At 38.7% G+C, this 19,497-nt stretch overlaps 2 protein-coding genes across 4 annotated transcripts in view; both read left to right on the top strand.

Annotated features, from left to right (window-relative positions):
• Positions 1–343: 343 nt before the first annotated feature.
• Positions 344–4,951, top strand: tmem9b (TMEM9 domain family, member B). The gene is made up of 5 exons (XM_004067012.5): positions 344–563; positions 1,581–1,672; positions 1,752–1,860; positions 2,363–2,497; positions 3,850–4,951. Exons 1-5 carry the CDS (start codon positions 489–491, stop codon positions 4,003–4,005), a joined length of 567 nt encoding a protein of 188 aa, XP_004067060.1. The 5' UTR covers positions 344–488; the 3' UTR covers positions 4,006–4,951.
• Positions 4,952–7,350: 2,399 nt separating this feature from the next.
• dennd2b (DENN domain containing 2B) overlaps positions 7,351–19,497 on the top strand; it is a 48,491-nt gene continuing 36,344 nt past the window's right edge. The window contains exon 1 of one of the 3 annotated variants that reach the window (XM_023953452.2): positions 7,351–7,489. The gene's annotated coding sequence lies outside the window, so the exon portion shown is untranslated. Of the gene's footprint in view, positions 7,490–12,438; positions 12,765–19,497 lie in introns of those variants that run through there. The other 2 variants (XM_004067013.5, XM_078944449.1) reach the window with 2 other exon arrangements.

The raw sequence follows: 19,497 nt of genomic DNA, 5'->3' as shown, positions 1-19,497 counted from the left end.
TTTAAAGTTACTTCTTTAAAAATAAGCAGTACTTTGTAAAATTTTCACCAAAATAAATAAACCCTTTAAGTGGAAGACGGGTTTAGACGGCTGTCGTCAGTCATTTTAGATCTCCATCTCATTCTGTTGTATTTTTCGTACATGATCATGGCAGTTTAACAAACATGATTTATATAAAAACATAGAAACTAATAAGTACAAAGTAAAAATATTTTTAAAATCCCCTAAATATGTCATGTTTCAAATTCAAAAGACAAATTGTAAACCTCAATAGTTCTTGAAATAAAAAAAAATGTAATATTTCAAATGTCCGCGTCTTAATGTTTGCGGAAGTGAGCCTCTATTTCCGGAAATGACAAGTCAGCTGATGTAGAATCTGCTTATCCTCTACTTGGCTCTACGGCGGACGGCGTCGTTTCTTAGGGTGCATTCGTCTTTTCTCCTTTGTCCCGCAAAAAGAGTCCAGCAGGGTTTGAGTTACTGCGACGATGAAGCTGGTGTTAGCTGCCGAGGCTGCGTGTTTGGCGTGTTTGGTGCTGCTGAGCCAAGCAGCAGCAGCAAAGGTAAGGCTAATGCTAGGCTAATGCTAGCTGACAGCACACAAAACATGGGCGAGTAGCTTACTAAACAGGAATTACACGTCTTAAAATTCTGTCAGCGACAGACACCTTCCCCTTTTTGTTGCTCGCGTGCTTGGTCAGATAGATAGATAGATAGATAGATGGATAGATAGATAGATAGATAGATAGATAGATAGATAGATAGATAGATAGATAGATAGATAGATAGATAGATAGATAGAGATAAAAATGTTGTCATGATTAATTTCTGTTAAGACTTCCTTACTAAAATGTTAATAAATGTGCTATTTCTGATCAGTTGAACATTTTTTTCCTTCTCTACCGAGTTACAGAAAATCTACCTTTATTAAACACAGCAAACGCCAGAAAACAACTGTCCCCCCTTTTTCTTTCATAAAAGCAGACATTAAAGGGAATCTTTGCTATTTCAAAACTACATTTATATGTCAGAAGAATAATAATAAAAACATAAACAGGTACACCAAAGCGAAACAGAAATGCTGCCAACATCCATCAGAACTATTATTTTGGAAACTTTTTTTGTTGCTACTTTGGTGTTATGTACCTGGAAGCTGGATTCCTGTGTTTTTAGTCTCAAGTCTTTTGATTTCTTTTGGCAGCATGTTGTTTCATCATAGAAACTCATACTGTGTATGTAATTATTCCAGAACATCGTTGGTTTTAGCTAAGAAGATCTAAAGCCACCATGCAGTCTTAGGAAAACACTCATTTTTACATTAAAAATCTTTAAGATCCAAGATTTTTATTTTAGCAAGATTTTGAACTATTTCAATAAATAGTAATTACTTCAGTTGTATTATTTTATCCTGTTATTGCTTTGCAAATCTATTTTTTGGTAAACTACAAGTTATAAACTTAATTTTTTGATATTCTTAAAGCTGCTGTGATAACATCACACAAACATGTCAAAACAAATGTCTGAGTTCAATCGACTGCTGCATTTAAAACTTAAACACCTGCTTGACGTAACTTTTACAGAATTCCGAAGACGTTCGCTGTAAGTGTATCTGTCCACCTTACAGAGGCTATGAGGGACATATCTACAAACAAAATGTGTCTCTCAAAGACTGGTATGTAACCAAATGCCATTGTATGTTCCCCCCCCCCCCTTGCTGAATCTTTATCATATGGATGATTTTGTCTCTTAAGTAACTGCCTCCATGTGGTGGAACCGATGCCAGTGGACGGCAAAGATGTGGAGGCCTACTGTCTGCGCTGTGAATGTAAATATGAAGAGAGGAGCTCAGGGACTATAAAGGTGAAGTCAGATTATTGATTTATTTTTTATAAAGTGTCTCTCAGACTGTGTGTGTGCTGGTTTGTCTCTGTATGTACCCTAAAAATGTAGATCTTTTCTGCCTTTAACCCCATGTTTGCTGGGATGGACTCCAGCAACCCCTGTGACCCAATTTAGGACACAGAGGGTTCAGATTAAGGATGTATAAAGTTTTTGATTATTCTTTACATTGCAAACATTTCCTTTTTTTTAAAATACTAATTTGTAGATTTTTTAAAAGCTGGTATTCTCCCTTTTTATCTTGCATATAAACAACAGGGGTATTTTATTTTTTATATGTGACAGTTTCTGACTTTGCACTACTTTTGTATGAAAAGTATTTATATTTATAGTTAAATATAAATATATAAAGAAGTTTAATTTGATCAAATTCAAGGTTATGGAAAATACTTGCTCAACGTTAAATGTGAGGCATGCTATGATTTCTGAGTATGTTTTTTGTTCTCCCTTCTCATGTATTTAGTTTACCATCATCATGTACCTGTCCATTTTGGGCCTGCTACTGCTCTACATGGTGTACCTGACTCTGCTGGAGCCCATGTTGAAGAGGCGGCTGTTTGGACACTCGCAGCTTATCCAAAGTGACGATGATGCTGGGGTAAGTGTTCCTAGCAACATTCAGGAGTCTCAAGGGCAATATGTATAGTTGTTTAATTTTTTTTTTCTGTGAATTTTAGCAGGTTTGATACTTTGAATGGTCATAGTCACAAGACTTGATCAGTAAATGTTCTCCCTTTGCACCAACCATCACGTGGAAGTTTTTCATGCAGTACGAGTAAAATTTAACAAGCTCTTGTAAATCAGTGCCGTACTTTCCCACTCCTTGGGAGGCTCTGAGAAATAGAAATCTGTGCAATCATGCAAAGAAATGTAATTAGGTTGCCCTCTAACAAGTTTGGACTCCTTTGCATGCACTGTAATTTACCAAAATATGTTATTTTCATGCAGATTTTACAAAAAATTAAATGCGATATTCTAGCAACATTGGCTCAGATTGCGGCAGTAGTTCTGTAGAATTGTGGTGAAACTGGAAAGTGTGTCATCTATACATTTAGATACTGTGTTGCGTTCACTTAAGGACTGCCTCCAGCAATCTGGCCAAGCTTGGAGCATTTCCTGGACTCACATCCAGAACCTCTTACTACTGTGCTGCTGTGAATCACATCACATTATCTTTGGTTTAAAATGGAAAAGTTTTACATCGACGGGACTCAATTTTTTGCCTCAGGGATGGACTAGGCACCAATGAGTATTGGTTGACCAATAACGTGTGCGTTTTTAAAGTGCAGGAAGCAGATTTTTGTTCCTTTGTGCTCTGGACTCAGACAGCGTGACCATAAATGTATCTGTAACATTAGCTTGGAAAAAAGGCTTCATATTACATTTTTAATTAATTTAAGAGCACTTTATATGTCCCTTGAGTTAAGTTTTAGCACCGTAGCCATCTTCCTTTCCTGTTTGCTAGGGGTCTTAACCCTTTTTAGTCAAGGGTATAATTGGCCATTTTTGTCTAATTTTGAGTTGACCATCATATTTTATTTAGCCTTAAAGTGTTTACCTTGCCCTGTTTCATAGGTTTTTTTTCTCTTCTTTTTAAACGTTTTTGCCGTTTAGTTATGCTGTATCAACACACATAAGATTTCAGAAAAAAAAAACAAAACAAATCTTATTAAAAATTATTTTTATTTTACTATTGAAAAGGATGTGGGATAAAAGGTGTTTTCACACTTGAAAACTAACGTCAATGATTAATCGTAGTTGCCTGTGCAAAACAAAAAACGGTTGAAATAAAACCACATCTAGATGTATAGTTTGAAGCCCCCTCTTTAAAAACCAGCTTAATGAAGAGTCGGCACATCTTGGAATGACCTTTAAAATTGGTCATTTGGACAGCTTGCAGCGTCCATTGACCTCTAACGGTTAACCTGACGTGTCTTTTTTTGTTTCCAGGACCAGCAGCCTTTTGCCAATGCTCACAACGTTCTGAACCGATCACACTCCCGACCCAACATGCTGAACAAGGTGGAACACGCTCAGCAGCGCTGGAGGAGGCAGGTCCAGGAACAAAGGAAATCTGTGTTTGACCGCCATGTTGTCCTTAGTTAAACTGCCCTTTAAGTTACAGGGAAAGAAAGGAAATAAGACACTGTGACAAAGCCATTGCTTTCTTTTTTTCATTTATGGGTTGAATTGAACTTTTGAGGTAAACCTAGTAAAAATATATGAAAAAAAACAATGATTCTGTTTACTGGAAGCTCTTATGTAGTCTGCAGGCAGCAAAAGAAATTAAAGTAGGTCATTTTTTGCACAATTTCCACAAACATGACAGATAAGTAGAAATGATCAAATTTCTTCAAAATTGTGTTGAAGCCCAATCTGCCTCCCTTTTTTTTTTTTTTAAACATGTCCTTAAGTTTAAACTGGATTTTGGAGATGTCTCTAAATGCGGGTTGGTGCTTCTCATCACGACTGGATGATTTCTAGAACAAACAGAAACAAGACACGACGCTTCTGATCTCACCATGAAGCATAAAGAGAATCTGTGTAAAATACGAGTTTTACAGCCTTCTTTACAAGTGCATGTTTTGTATTGGCTCTTTTGTAAATGTGTTTTCGGCCATTCACTCCTACATTGATGTTTTGTCTACTACTGTTTTGTCTAACTGGTGTAAAAGGCTCATTGCACTAGGTTTGATATTTGAAGTAGCTTCATCAAAACTTTATCGCTGAAATTGATGCATTTTTCTCCTGATGTCCTGTTAAAGTAGCTATTCCTCTGATTCTCATTCATGGAAGTAATCTTCAACTGCCTATCTGATATATAGTTATTTAAATGTTTGCACTTTTTTGTGCTGGAACAAACTGTTCCATAATCAAAACCTATGCTGCCCAAGAGTTAGCACGGTTGTGACAGATTGCTGTTATCTTGTGTTATAATGACCTTGTGTAAAATGCTGGGAGTCTATATATGATCACTGTTGAGTCCCATTAAAGTGTTCTTACTTATTGTATAAGTTCCACCTAAACTTTGAAATAAATTTATGGAAGAAGATATGAGTGTTTTGCATTTTATGTCAAATCAACGTTTGTGCTGAAGCTACGGTGGCCCTGAAGTGAAAATCCCACCAAGAAAATGAGACAAATTTAGACGTATTCAACTGTTCTTGAATAACTCTAAAAGGAATGCATTTTTTTTTTCAAAATATCTGTTTTTGTGTCATTTTTGGTATATTTGTAAAGAGACAAAAATTAGAAACATTGCTTTGCAGATTCAGGTGCAACTATTCCCCCTTTTTAACCCTGCAAATGTATTTACCTCAAAACAATAGTGTTGCAAAAAAACTTAAAGCAGCTGTGGAGCTGCTGTGATAATGGACATTTTTTGGAAATGCAGAGAAACAGTTCTGTGCAAAATAACTGAATTCTGTAACATTGTCATGATCTTACTAAGTAAGTGTAACTACTAGTAAAATGATACACACTTATGCTCTGCACATATTTTAAATAAGTCATGCTTGATTTTGTTATGAAGTTGTAAATGTATTAAATTGGTGTACACGTTTTGAGTTAATTACATGTATTTGGGTTCATTGTTTGACTTTGTTTCAATTTGTTAAAGTTTTACACTCATCTTTGTGTTCATTGAGGCTCAAAAGAATCAATTGTTCTTTACAGATTGCTTAGAGTGAAGCTGGAACACGCTATCTGTGGAGGGAACAATGGATGCTGCATGTTCCTGGACTTTGATGCGATTTAAAATGAAAGTTTTGGTTTATATAACTGATTATATACATTTATGTACCTTGTTTTTGTCTGTTCACTTTGGATATTAATCAGTTAAACTGCATGTTGATGAGTCTACCTGCATGTGTGTGGGTCATGGACTGCACTTTCCCTTTAAAGCATCCCAGTATGTCTCAAGTCTGGTAAGATCTTTATTTATTTATTTTGTTATTTTGGTTTCCAGTATTTCACAGGTGACCTCTTGTTTTGCCCAGTTTGGCCCAAGAAATCTTATGTTAAATTCTGGGAATGACTTGACTTATTTTTTTCCTAATTCAAAATTTACTCCTTTATGTTGGTGCCTGTTTTTTTTTAATCCCCCACAAGTGGTAAGGGCGTTGGTGTGCCTGAGCCATTCCACAAGGAAGGGCAGCCAAAGTACTCGGAGTAACATCAGATTTTCAAATAAATGGCCAAAGGAAATCTTTATAGTTCTGCAGAGGTTGCATCTAAATCAAGCTACATTCAGGTAAACTGGGTTCTATCGTCAATCACTGCATGTCACACCAACAGCTAAGTCCCTCGCATTTGCTTCTCAGCCAATCACAATCATATTTTTGCTTTTTAAAATGCATTGGTATCTCTACATTCTCCACTCTGTCCTCCACCTGGATCAACTCTTTGTCACGGACTGGCCTTCAATCACCATCAGCGTCGAAGCTCTTGGGACTTATTTCATGCACACATTTTGTATGACAAATTATTTTAATTGCATTCTTGAGATCTCTCTTATTGGAATAATTTTTGTCCCTCTCCTGATTCCTCCAACTGTCCAAAAACATGCTTCATAGGTTAATTAGTTACTCTAAGTATCCTTAGTGCATGTGTGAGTGTGTGTGTAAGTGTTTGTGTGAGCCACCGACAGACTGGGGTTCTATTAAGGGTGTACCCCACCTCTGTCCAACAGTAGCCAAGATAGGTTCCGGTAACCAAGAGACCCCGAAAGGAATTTAATGGATTATAAAAATGAATGAATGGATTTAACAAGGAGCTAAAGAGGAGACCCCCCCCCCCCCTTTCCCATCGATGCTCTGACCTCTGAGAAGCAGTGCAAACAGCATCTACAGCTGTGTTTCTGTCCACTGCTGCCTCAGATAATTATAGATATCCTCTGGGAAAACCAAATAGCTCTGCTGACCTTCACATCCACAATTTGCTTTTTTGAGCATAAAAAATAATAAATCTGACGCACAGTTACCTGAGTGGATGCTGGGAAAGCCATCCCGGGTGCTGCGCCCTCTGTGGCCTGTTTGACCTATTGCAATTTTCGATTTTCTGATGTCAGGAATTCAGAATTTCGTCTATTAGAAATGTGTCAACATAAAAGAAAAACAAAATCAAATTAAAAGGAGGTCGTGAGGGAGATTGGGTGCAAAGTCACACTAAGAAATATGGATACTGTTGTGACACATAACAGAAGACAGATACACAATTTTTACACGCAAGTTGCAACAACTTTTTAAACAATTGGCAAACTCCAGTGTGACTGTGTGAAAAGAACTGCGCATGCGTGTTGAAAGCTGAAAACATTAATATTGATCAGTATTCCAACAGCTGTAGATTTTTTATGTGACCAGTTGGCTGAACAATGACTGTGTGGAAAAAAATTGCAACCATCTCCTTCTCATTTTACTCCCTGATTTCCATGCAGCTGCGTCATCGTTTCCTGTGCAGTCCACTTTCCCAGTTTTCCCTCACTTACTGCACTTAAATCCAGGAGGAGACTGTCCGCCCCCCCAGAAAACGTTTTCGGGTTGCAAGAAGACGAAGCGGACTCTCTTCACAATGGATCTCTGTTAGAAAACTGGTAAGATTCTTTTATTTTTTATGTATTTTTATCATCTAAGATGCGGCATTTAGGGAGGGAAAGTAAGTTTAAGTAAGTTGTATAGCAATTGAGAACTAGATTTTTTTTGTGGTTCAAATATGAAGAAAAAAAACTTTTTATTAGTTGTAGAGAACATATATAAGTTTAAAGACGTTGATTCTGATTGCTGTCGCCTGTTTTTTTCTTCTGCTTATTGCTGTTTTTAGGGAAACTGAGCAGCGTTTCTGCTGCACATGCATGGCTTTTCCTACAAGGGGCGCATGTGAGCTGTGAGAATGATCTTTTCTCATTGTGTTTCTCCTTTGGCCTCAGATTACAAAAAATCCCACCAATTTTGGTCTTTGTTTCACATTTTTTATGCTTTTAGGGCAATGTACTTGCCCATATTGTGTAAAAACAAATTTTCCTGATCTCTATTAGAAACATTCTTACTCGGTTTGTGTTTTTTAGAGATCATGAACAATTTGGTTTCAGAATTTTGTTTTACTACCCAATAAAAAGTTGCAGTATGACCAGTCATCCCTTGCTTTATTGCCTCCAAGGTTTTCCAAATCCTTTGTTGACTGATGCTGTGGCTGCTTGAGGCTGACACAGATAAAGTAAAAGTCCTTGTGCCAGATTGTTCTCATCTGTTGCAACACTTGAGCTCCAGATATGCAGAGCATTTTTTCAAATAAATACACAATGTTGCTTGTTCTTTCAGTTAAGAAAAAAATGTTTGTTGTTTTTGGTTTAAACTTTGAGTTTTTCAATTTTCTTTGTTTTTTTCTAACCTTATCTCCTCTTAGTGTGGAGAACATTTGTTTTTTTTTAAATTCACGATTAAAAGCACATTTATAGTACAACTGAGGTGTAATTGTAAATCAAAAATTATGTTAAAAAAGAGAAATGAAATAAAGGATGAAGTTGGCAGAGTCACGTGGATAACAACACAGCTCATAGTATTGTCAGTGAGTAAATCACAGCAACATGTTTCATGTCCACTGGGTCAGATATAAAAGAAAACATATGGCAGTCCTCAGACTGGGTCTGTTACTCTGTAAAAATGCTGGCAGCTGATTTCTGCAGTTTTAAAGATGGGAGGATGTCTTTGCTTGACAGGTTGTGTCTTCTCCCTCCTCCTTGTTTTACATCAGCGTTGACAGGACACATCAACCTCATTTTGCAGTTTTACAGCTTCTCCAGATCTGTTTTCGGAACATATTCTGTCTCGCACCACATGGATGTTTTTATCAACAGTGCAGCACGTTAACTGTGGAAAGCTGGATTGAGATATGGTGCACAAGTGACAAAAGTCTCACAAAGTTGCAAAAAACGTTTCTCTTAGCTCGTGAGTCTGAGACAAGCTTTAAACAGGTGTGTGACAGAACACAGAGTTTAAACACATCAGAAGAATTTTTTTTTTTTTTAATAGGCAGCCTTCGTCTTTTATCAACTGGAGGAATGTCATGTATGTGTGCGAGTCTATGCTCTGAAACTCCCGTGTCGTGCAGGAAGAGGATGTGGCTTTTTGTCAGAGGCCCACATGGCATCCCAATTAGGGGGACCATAAATCCCATTTGTTTAAACCTAACATAGACAGTGTGTTTTCAGTTCAGACAGTGCAGATTTGAAATGCTTTCAGGATCATAAAAGGACCTCAAAAAAGAGGCTTTAACAGTCTCTGGGAGAGAAGCTTCCTGCTGCCTTTATGTTGCAGACCATGAACGTGGAATCTGTGTATTTGGGACAGCCTCCCTCTTCCCAACCCTGTGACATGATAAGACCCCCCCACCCACCCATCTCTCCAGACTATCTCTTCTAAGACTAAAAAAAAAAGTCAGTTGTATGCTTGACTGAGGTTTCAAGACTTGGTGTAAAACTGTTCCATGCGGCATTGCACAAAAGTAACTGCGTGAAGCAAAATGATTGCAAAACTAGCAGGTTGAAAGCAGCTGATAAAACAGACTCTGCTTGGTCAAAGATGTGTTTTTGATAAGTCACCGTGGACTCTCTCCATTAGAAACAAGAATCAGTGTATTTTTTGGGATAGGAAGGAGTGGTGTTTAACACTAAAAGTGGGAAATGAGATTTTCATTGATAATTTGCGACTCTGTTTCAAAGTTTGAATGTTTTTTTATAAAGTGTTATAAGGCTTTTGATCATGTGACCACTGGGAAGTTGCGGGGTACGTTTAGAGTTTATTTAGAATGGGTTTGGAATTGCGGGATGTGGTTGTGATGTGGTGATTTACACTTGTGGAAAAGTCTTTCTCTGTGTGAAATCAGCATCTTCTCCTCGAGGCTGTTGGAGGTATGTCTGTTTTCTGGTTTACTTCAATGGTTCAAAACATTTTTAAGCAAAACTTGAGATTTTAAATAGTGCGCATAATAGTGAGGATGATTTTTGTCTTTTTTTTTATTATGTGACAGACTGTCAACCTACCAAAAAGTGAACTGTTTCTCTCTGTGACAACATAAATTAATGCTAATTTTCTTCATTCATATCCTCTGAAAAGGCTCCAAAGATAATCTCTGCTTCAAAATATGGTTCTCCTCCTCCTAAATGGACTGGAATACATCAGTTTCGCTTGGTGTCACCATACGGCTGTCACAGGCTGGTGGTGTTAAAATGCTCAGTATAAGCGGAGGCCCCTGGAGGACTTCACGGGAGCATGCTTCCGCTTTCCCTGGAGTGTGGAATGTCCTGCCCAGAAAGACCATTGTTTTTGCTCTTTGCAGCCATGCGTGAGAGACAAGTGTCTTGCTCCACACGCCGAGTATTAACCAGCTTTAAGTCAGAAGAGTCCTATAGAAAATACATTTTCAGACAAAGCTGTAAGCTGACCCTGGTGGGCTAAGTGGAAGGCATTTTTGGCTTTTGCTGATGCTTGGGGAAGCTTAGTAACTGGGTTTGTGAAAAGTTTGGACAGCAGGTTTTGGTTCCTCTGATGGTAAAAGTGGTACTTTAACAGGTTGTGTAAGTGGTGGTGAAAGAACATTTAAAGGATGCTCATAATGCCATCCAAACAACTTTCATTGTGGAAGGAGAGCCATTCTTCTCGGGAGCTGAAGGGATCCTCCTCCATAGGGTGACTGGAGTCTAAGGAGCGTCTAGAAAAGGCTTATGAGAGCTGCAGCTCTAAAAAAGTCAGCAGATAGTCTGGAAATCTGGCCAGAATACTTCTTGATAACTTCCTGAAGAGATGTTATGATCATAACCTGCTTCACTCCGGAGAAACAGTGTGTCTTGGCTTTGATCCCAGAACAGCAGGATAATCACAACCACAAATGCACGCCCACGTCTCTTAAAATACTATTTGTAGTAGTATCTCTCTTTTAATTGAACATGTGGTATTTTCTTTATACGAAAATTACAGCAGTACACCAGCATTCCTCGTGTGAGCGCTATTATTATCCATCTTTAATCATTATTTACAGTATAATCCTGCTTCATATTAAAAGATGTTTATATTTTTTATTAATTATATTCAATAGTTTAAAGTTTGCTGTAAGGAAGACCTGAACATTTTTAAAAAGAGAAATTCTCTGAAGGTGGCAGTCATGTGAAGCTGTGTTTCGTGTTTGGTTTAGCATTGCAAGTTTAGCTGCATCCGTTTTTCTACACATGTAGCCTTTAATCGCATTGCATGCATGGACATTGGTTGTTTCTGCCATCAATTGGGTGTCTGTCTCAGGATTCAGCGAGGCATTTTCGACTGATCAGGGTTGGATCGATGTAGTAAAGCTGGTGTTCCAGGTGCCAACCTGTTGTAGTTGTGTGTGGTCCTAGAAGGACCAAAGAACTAGAAGGTCCTTTAAGAGCTGTTTGGATTTTGCAGAGGATTTGGATAACTTATCATAAGATGGTCCCCATCCCATAAAGTGGCATGTCCAAAGCCTGGCCCATGTGCCAAATACGGCCCTAATTTCTACTGGCCTGCAGGTTCCTGCCATAAAATCAACAACAAGGAGGCCCTGTATTTCTGTTCTATGTGAAGAAATGAAAAGTATCATATTGCAAAAAAACATTTCATTAAATAGTTCTGTGCAGAGTTCTGTGCAGACTGATTGGTTGGCCCTCACACATTTTTAGACATTTTCACCTCACCAAATCTGGCCCTCTTTGAAAAAAACTCAAAAGCCCCCTGCTTAAAAGTCTCACTCCGATCATCTTTTGATCTATAGTAAAAGTTTTCCCAGTGGTCTTTTAATTATGATTATGACGGCAGCAGGACCTTTATTTACTTTATTTACTTTCTACAGCCCCTCACAACCCCAACCTTCCAATACCGGTGGAATAACAATGGCGAGCAATATTGGAGCTATCCAGGCGTACACAGTTTTGAGCCTGATGCCAGCTTTGATGAGAAAAACAAAGACGCACATGGATTTATTTGTTTACAAGTAGATGCATCAGAATGGAGCAGAGCAGGGAGCTTGGGGCTCATCATATTACTACAATTTGAATAAAGAAACACTCTGAAATAAGATGTTAAGCTTAATTTGTCCTCCATCATGAGCAAAATGCTACTGTAGAAGAACGGGTTAAGTATACCAAAAACATGATTTTTTTATTTATTAGAATGGATCTTTAAAAAGCTTGTTCCTTACAAATTGTGGCACCATTTTAAATGTAATAAACAGACTTTGCATCATTGTTTGATGTTTTCCCCCCCTCAAAAAGCAGTCCTACAACAAAGGGTTTCCTGACTTTTTGCATGATATGTAGTGCCCTGTAAAAGCTGTCTGGCGTTTCCAGGTCCAAACATGATTCAAATCTTTCCTGTTTTAGGGAAAACTACGTGCAGACTAAGTTATGAGGTTTGACACTGATGTGTGTGTTTGAGTGACAGACAGGGGGGACGTTTCCTGACAATGAGACTAATGCTGGTCCCAGCATTAACCCTCCTTTTCTGAATAATCAGCCCAGCCAGACAATGAGCGACACACAGGCTGAATGCCTGGCGGAGGGGAGGGTGGAAAGGGAGGAGGGAATCCCAAGGAAACTGGGGGGCAAACAACCCGTTTCATAGCAACAAGTCCTGCCTCTGCCCTGGGAAGAACTAGAAGAAGCTTTTTTTTCGGTCCTAACTTTTGTGTGTGCGTGTGTGTGTGTGTGTGTGTGAGAGAGAGAGAGTCGGGTTCACTTGGAAAGTCGGAGTTTATCACCGAGAGCAGGTATCCTGTAAGCCAGCTACCGACGTTTGCGCCCCTAAAAGGATTAAAAAGCCTGAAAAATGTCAGCAGCCATGGATGTGAGAAGTCACTTTAAGGTAAAACAAACAAAACAAAACTAAAACATAGAATAAAAACCCGCCTGCTTTTTGAAGCGTAACAGACAAGCTCCCGCTTAACCTAGCGGCTAATCTCACAGACAGACAGACACGGCTCCGACAATGACCTTTAGCGTGTCTGCTGTGGGGTCAGAAAACGGCTTTCGAGGTGCGTTCAGAAACGTCCCCATGTGACCATATTTGGTCATCGGCGCGTGGAAGGTCGAATTGAAACGGCTGCTGCAGCAGACTCCTTTGTTTTGTTTGGTTTTTATTTTTCATCTGACCCCTCTGTGAATGTGGAAAAAAACAAACAAAGAAAAAAAAAAGTCGCTGCGGGTTCAGGGTGTGCGGACTGCGTGATCGTCCTGTCGCTAAACATCAAAGATCAGCTGAAAAAGCACATCATCATGCCTTCTCCATTTATTTTGTGAACTGTGGTGCGCTTTTCGACTGAGCATGCTCATAAAAGCAAAGTTTTACTCCACGTTTGGTTTTTGTGACACTTGTTGTTGTGTTTTTTTTTTGCTTCCAAAGTGTTTTATTATCTTTAGGCCATTTGTTTACATAATTAGGTAATTTCCCCATTTGTGGGGCAAACAAAGGCAATTGCCATTCTATTCTATTCTATTCTATTCTATTCTATTCTATTCTATTCTATTCTATTCTATTCTATTCTATTCTATTCTTTTAAGTTTGTGGACTAGCTTTCCTTTGTAATCCATAGCAGTTTCTGTTTTCCTGCCATAAAATCAGTGTAATCTTACTCTTATTAACAGGACTTCTAACTTTTGCCTAGTTCTTACGATAATGGAGATAAACCAATTCATTCCTGTTCAATTCATTTGAATAACAGGAGTGTTCTTTCCTTTTAGGGGTTATGTTTAGTCATTTCTGTGGTAACTGCAGGACAGATGTGAAAGCAGAAGCTTTTTCAGGAGCACTTTAGTGGGAGATGTTGCTAATGGCGTCCTCTGCACATTTGCATTGACTTGCTGTGATTTGATCTGTTGGCTTACAGCCCTACACTATCATTAAGTGAACGTAATGAGTTTTTGTGTGTGTGGTACTTACGTTCAGACGTTGACATCAATGACTTGGACAGCTCTGCCTCATCGGCTCACCATCAGGTTGCAGGTCTGATGCAAACACTCCCAGCTGTGTTTCCAGCTCCCAAACACTTGTCAGGACGTGTTGATAGACCGAATAAATGTTGAAGGCCATGCATTTGCGAGACCTCTTTACTGTAGAGAGGCGACGGCCATTAACCCATCATGAGTTGTTGGTGGTGGCTTCGTTGTTGAAGCTTCCCCGGCCGTGCCATTAATCACCACACGTGATTTGCAAACACGGTTTCCACATCAGTTAATTCAAACAACTGAGGCTTAAGTATTGGACATGATGGCTTCTGTCCTGGGTTGTCGTCCAGTGGAGGTAATGCTGGGAGGAAAGTGGCAAATTAAGTCAAATGGTAAATGGTCAGCACTTATTTGAACTGTTTTAGCTTTTATCTAGAAACCCCTTTGCACTATTTCTCATTCAGTCATTTAAGCCGTCACTTCCATACTCATTATTGCATGTGTGTGCATTGCATGCTGGATCAGGGGTTTGCTTTCCAACAGTTCAGCACCTTGATGGGCTTTGGATAGAATCACACACCTTTGAGGCTGACCTACTTTTTGTTGTATAGCTTTTTAAAATGGTTCTCTAGAAAACAAAGAGTATAGTGTTGAGCATATGAATCATGGGACGGGTAGTTTAAGGCGTGTCAAATGGTCTACAAATAGCCCATATTGTGTTTTTTTTACTTCATCAGTTATCAGAACATTAAAAAGTTACATTCTTGTTATTTAAGTAGCTAAGCTAGACCCATTTCTATTTTTTCCATAAAAGAAAAAACCCAAATAATTACATCATATTTAAATTCTAACATCTATATCATACATTGAGGGAATATTACTCTTCATAAATCCCCTCCAAACCTAAAAATAGAGCAGCTATTAGCCACACTTACTTTTAGCATACCATGCATAATTAATTTCCAACTTTAAGACAGCTGGAAATATATTTGATATTCTTGCAAAAGTAATAGATTTTGTGTTGAATGTCTAGATTTCCAGCTTGCTTGCTGCATCTCAGATGGACTTTGCAGATGTTCATTTCTGTGGTGCACAAAACCACTTCCTTTTTCCCACACACACACAAAAAAAAAACAATTAAGAAAATTGGGAAAAAAGTGACAAACTAGGTATTAGTTCCACATGTAGACTAATTCTACAATGGGCCAGCAGCATCTGGCTATAGGTGCAGCCGCTGCCAGATGGTTTTTTTTCCACACAGAGACCCATAGAAGTGGTCTTTTGAGCTTTAAACTGCTCTCCAATAACAGAACACATAAATAAATCAAGAAAATATCAAAGGTTTTTTATTTGCAGATGGTAATGTTGCCCTCTCTCTTAAAAAACCATAGATCAGCAAACTCATGAAAGGGATTCTGCCTGGATTCTGTCCCGTTTTTTTAAAACTTCAGGCGCTTGTTTTAAGGGCATGGAAGGAGCTCAGATCCCACACTGTTTAGCTAACTTGATTTAAAACAACCAACTCAAGTCTGTTTTTCTGTGAAGAACCAAACCTGTGTTTCTTCAGTAGCAGAGACATTGGTGTGGATCAGAGTGTGGGCTCACGCGTTTTCGCCTGCCGGTAAGTAGTGACATCTGGAGACAGATGAGGATTTGCAGAGGTTTTCTTTTTCCCTCCTTGTTGCGTTTTGGCAGCCTGGGAACTCTGCAGTGGTTTTCAAAACCTTGGAGCCAGGTTGCTGATCAGCAGAAATATACGCCACGATCCACCAGAAAAGCCAGAAGAGGTGGGAAAACAGCAGTTTGTTAAATGTGTTTTGGCTCAAATGGATGGAAATCAGTTTTTGTGATGTAAATAAAAGTTTGTCATGACACAAACATTAAATCACTTTTAGAGCCAGCCTGTTCTGCGAATATTTGAATAGGTTGATTGTCTTGTAGTCTCTTTTATTTATGGAAAGAAGGCTTTATTTTATTTTTTGCCCTCCTTGAATCCTCTGAAAACCCTTTCATATTTAGTGCTCAGCCTTGATCTGATGGATAGGGCAAATATTAGGACATTCCTGAATGTGGCAGGCCGGGAGACATATGTATCAGATGATCTGTCAAACCTGACAGGCCCAAGGACATGTGGAGTCTCTTTAGCAAAAATTTTACCAACGAGTCTCTTTCTTTCTCCTTCAAACACCCCCCCCCCCTCCCACATACACAGACATACTGATAAAAGACCCACTATTTAACTATCTCTCCCTTTCAAGGACATGTGATCACAAAGAGCTCTTTTATTCCAGCCCAAACAGTCCACTGCCACCGTCCCACATGCCATCACTGCGGAGAATATGCATCATTGATTTGTGCCTCGTGTAATCAAGCTGTGACAATGCAGTTTCACAGTGACAGTGCTGACTGCAGTAGAGCAACAGATTGGTTGTTGAAGTTTGTGTTTAAGAGTGGAGGGGAATTGAACCTTTTTCACCCAAGTGGAGTGCCTTGCAGTGGCTAATGCAAATATATGGGTTGAGGTGCAGCTCTGCTGTGACCTAAATCCATCTCGCGCTTGATGTGGTGTTTGCAAAGCAGCATAGCAACAAAAAAACGTTAAAAAGTCAAAAGTGGGAGGATGTGGATGTGTGATTTAGGGAGTAAATCACTTAAGACTTCGTTACTGTCTGTCTTTTCTGACACGTTTCAGATGTTTCTCAGAGATTTTTCTATTGTGTTCATGTGTGATAGTATAATAACAATAATAATAATGACCCCCCAAATTTAAGTGCAGTTCTTCAAATCAACGGTGTTGAGTTGCAAAACCGTAAAGGCCATTTTATGGATTTGTCAGTGACTCTTTAGCTCTTCAGGCTTCATTGGTGTTTGCTACGTTTATTGTAATGTCCGTCACTTTCTTGTTTATGTTCAGTCTGTACTGTAGTTGTCACCTGAGCTGCATCCCCTGCTGGGATACCTTTCTGTAAAAATACATTCAGTCACCCTTACAGTCAGCATTTATAAAAGCTAGTAATCATTTTACAGTTTAAAGGGCCACATTTTTCCCACAAGGATCTGAAAAGTCAAAGCCTGTAGTTTTGAGAGAATTCATCTTTGGCTTGAACTGCTCTTATGTCTCAGATAAGACCAGAAGATTTATGAACTGGTGAACTATTATAATTTTTTTGACATAATACAAAATTCTGCTGTGAATGATCTATTTAAATCCAGGCTTTAAGATGGAAGTTTTACTTTATAATCAAACTTGGGGCAAACAAAGACAATTGCTCACATAACCCATAGACCTTTATTTTGAAAAGTGAAACGCTGGGCTACTGTAAAGCTGAAAAGTTTAAATTTTTTTTAAAAAAAAAAAAGCAGTTTTAATTTTATATTTGTTTTGGGTCAAAACAACATTTTCCCAGTGGAGGCATATTCTCAAATAAATAAACTTCTAGCTTAAAATACCTAAAGTTACCCTTTTTTTCCATTTTATGTCATGTTGCAAGAACTGGAAAGCATTTGGACAAGTCTTATCTGCCTCAATATGCTTTGTAAGGTAAAGGGTAGCTCTGGAGAATGTCAGCGCCTCATATTCTTGTCATTCTGCCCTAAAAACCTCAAACAACGAGGAAGAGGATAAGATACCCAAGAGCAAAGCAGCTACAGATTGCCTAACCCTGCAGCTTTACATATAATCAATCGGAAAGATATTTAGGGAATATTCTGTGTTGACATTAGGCAGTTTCCAATAAAGAGAAGTTTATGTTAAATGACAAAAAAAGGATGGCAGAAAAAAATAGTAATTATTTTGTTTGACTCTTTTTGTCAAACAAAATAAAAAAGAAATAAAGAAATGAAAGCCAGGTTTGATGTAATAGATGCTGTCCTGCTGTTTCTTATGATTCTCAATCCTGTAATAAACTAAACATCACTCTCTTAAATAGGAAGAAAAAAAGTTCTTCTTGTTTTGCAGTTTTAGACTGTTAGCTTACCTTTGGCTCCAACATCTCAAGAGAAATGTTGGGTCTGGTTGAATGCACTTTAAGGTACTCCAGAGCTTTTTAGAAGTGCTTGTTTACTGCCGGTGATTTTGTACAGGCAGATGGTATCAGACCACAGGAAGTCAGTTGGCTAACGCCTTGGTGTTTACACTGCAGAGTCCATCTTGGTCCTCTGTGACCCACTTCTGTCCGAAAAAGTCATGCGTTTAAAATTCATTGTTTGTGATGCATCTTAATGCCAGCCAGTTGGATTTTTCATTGCTGATATTTTTCACTTCTTTTCGGGGGCTTTATCAGGAAAGAGAGAAGTTTGGACAAACACACGAGTTGACTTGAACGCTTCCGTCACTGTGACGTAAATCTTCATCTGAAGAGTCAGTCGTCTTTACGGCCTCTCTGACCTCCTCAGGCTAACGCTGTTCATTTGGTGGTCTGATTTTTGGAGAGGCTGTGTAGAACAGAACACCTTTTTTTGTGTTCCTGTGTGTTTGATCAAACTAATAAAGCATACTGTGTCCTCTTTGCACACCCCACAGTCACAGGAAATAGCTGACAGCAGGAATGCTCCTTTTCTCTCTCCTCATCTGTCTCCATAAGACTTGGTTCTGCTGCTTGTAGGCTGGTTTCTCCCATACAAAAACTTCCTGTAAACAAGTCAGGCTGCCAAGCATCCTCCTACCCTTCACCTCTGATCCACAAAGATCTCTCTATTTCACCCCTTCATGCTCCAAAACAACTGCTCTGAGCCCTTTGGAAGGGTCGGTGGTGTTTTCAGGAGCGTTGGCCTTCAGTTTAAAAAGGAGATTTTTACTAAGTGCTGATCTGATATGAGATCAAAATCAGGAAATGTTTCTTGTTTTTTCCTCCTAGAATTAACACACTATTTAAAAGGATGAATGGCTTCATTAATGTATTAAATATACATTACTTCCTTCAGTGTTTGGTCTGGCACATCGCTGATGTGTTTGGTATTGAAGTTACACCCACAAAACTGTCAGGATGCATGGGTTTCCACTCCAGCAGAACACAGAGGACGTTTTTTTTTTTTTACATGCCTTTCTAGCATCATGGGTGTTTGGCTTTTTTATACATCTTTTGATGTATTGTAAAAGCGTTCAGTGGTCTTTTCAGTATGATTATGTCACTTTGATGCCAAATCAAAAAACCTGTGTGGTTTTCTAGGACATAGTTTCTGCAGAGCGGCAGGAGTTCATTAACAAATTTGCTTCTGAGTAGTGGGTGGAACTGTTGGTGGGGGAATTTCCCATCATCCATCTGTTTACTCTCTCCCACTGGCATCCAGCCTCTCACACCCCCGACCTATTATTATTGGTGTAACAAAAATGCTGAGCAATATTGGAGCTATCCAGTCATAGAGTTTTTGAGCCAGATGCCAGCTCGGACGAGGAAAACAAAGACGCATGTGGATCTATTTGTCTGCAAGTGGATGCATCCAAATGGAGTGGAGCAGAGAGCTTGTAGTTTGCTGTTGTAGGTTATTTGTCACACCAACAAGCTTTTGCCATTAGCATTTTTCCATCTGCTCCTGATTCACAAGAATTTGAAAAAAAAAACAGAAATACAGTTTTATTCTTTTAATTTTCTTTTCTTATATCTTCTATCATGAGAAAAAAAAATGCTACAAGAACATGTTACAAACACCAATAT

Source organism: Oryzias latipes, chromosome 3 (assembly GCF_053564925.1).
Source record: "Oryzias latipes strain Hd-rR chromosome 3, Olatipes_Hd-rR_3.1".
Classification (NCBI taxonomy): Eukaryota; Metazoa; Chordata; class Actinopteri; order Beloniformes; family Adrianichthyidae; genus Oryzias; species Oryzias latipes.
Note: the sequence above shows the minus strand (reverse complement) of the source record. Positions and strands in the feature narration are given on the sequence as shown.

Coding starts and splice junctions, on each gene's coding strand:
- tmem9b (XM_004067012.5), top strand. CDS start 489: ATGAAGCTGGTGTTAGCTGCCGAGGCTGCGTGTTTGGCGTGTTTGGTG. Junction 564..1,580: donor GCCAAGCAGCAGCAGCAAAG/GTAAGGCTAATG, acceptor TAACTTTTACAG/AATTCCGAAGACGTTCGCTG. Junction 2,498..3,849: donor AAAGTGACGATGATGCTGGG/GTAAGTGTTCCT, acceptor TTTTGTTTCCAG/GACCAGCAGCCTTTTGCCAA.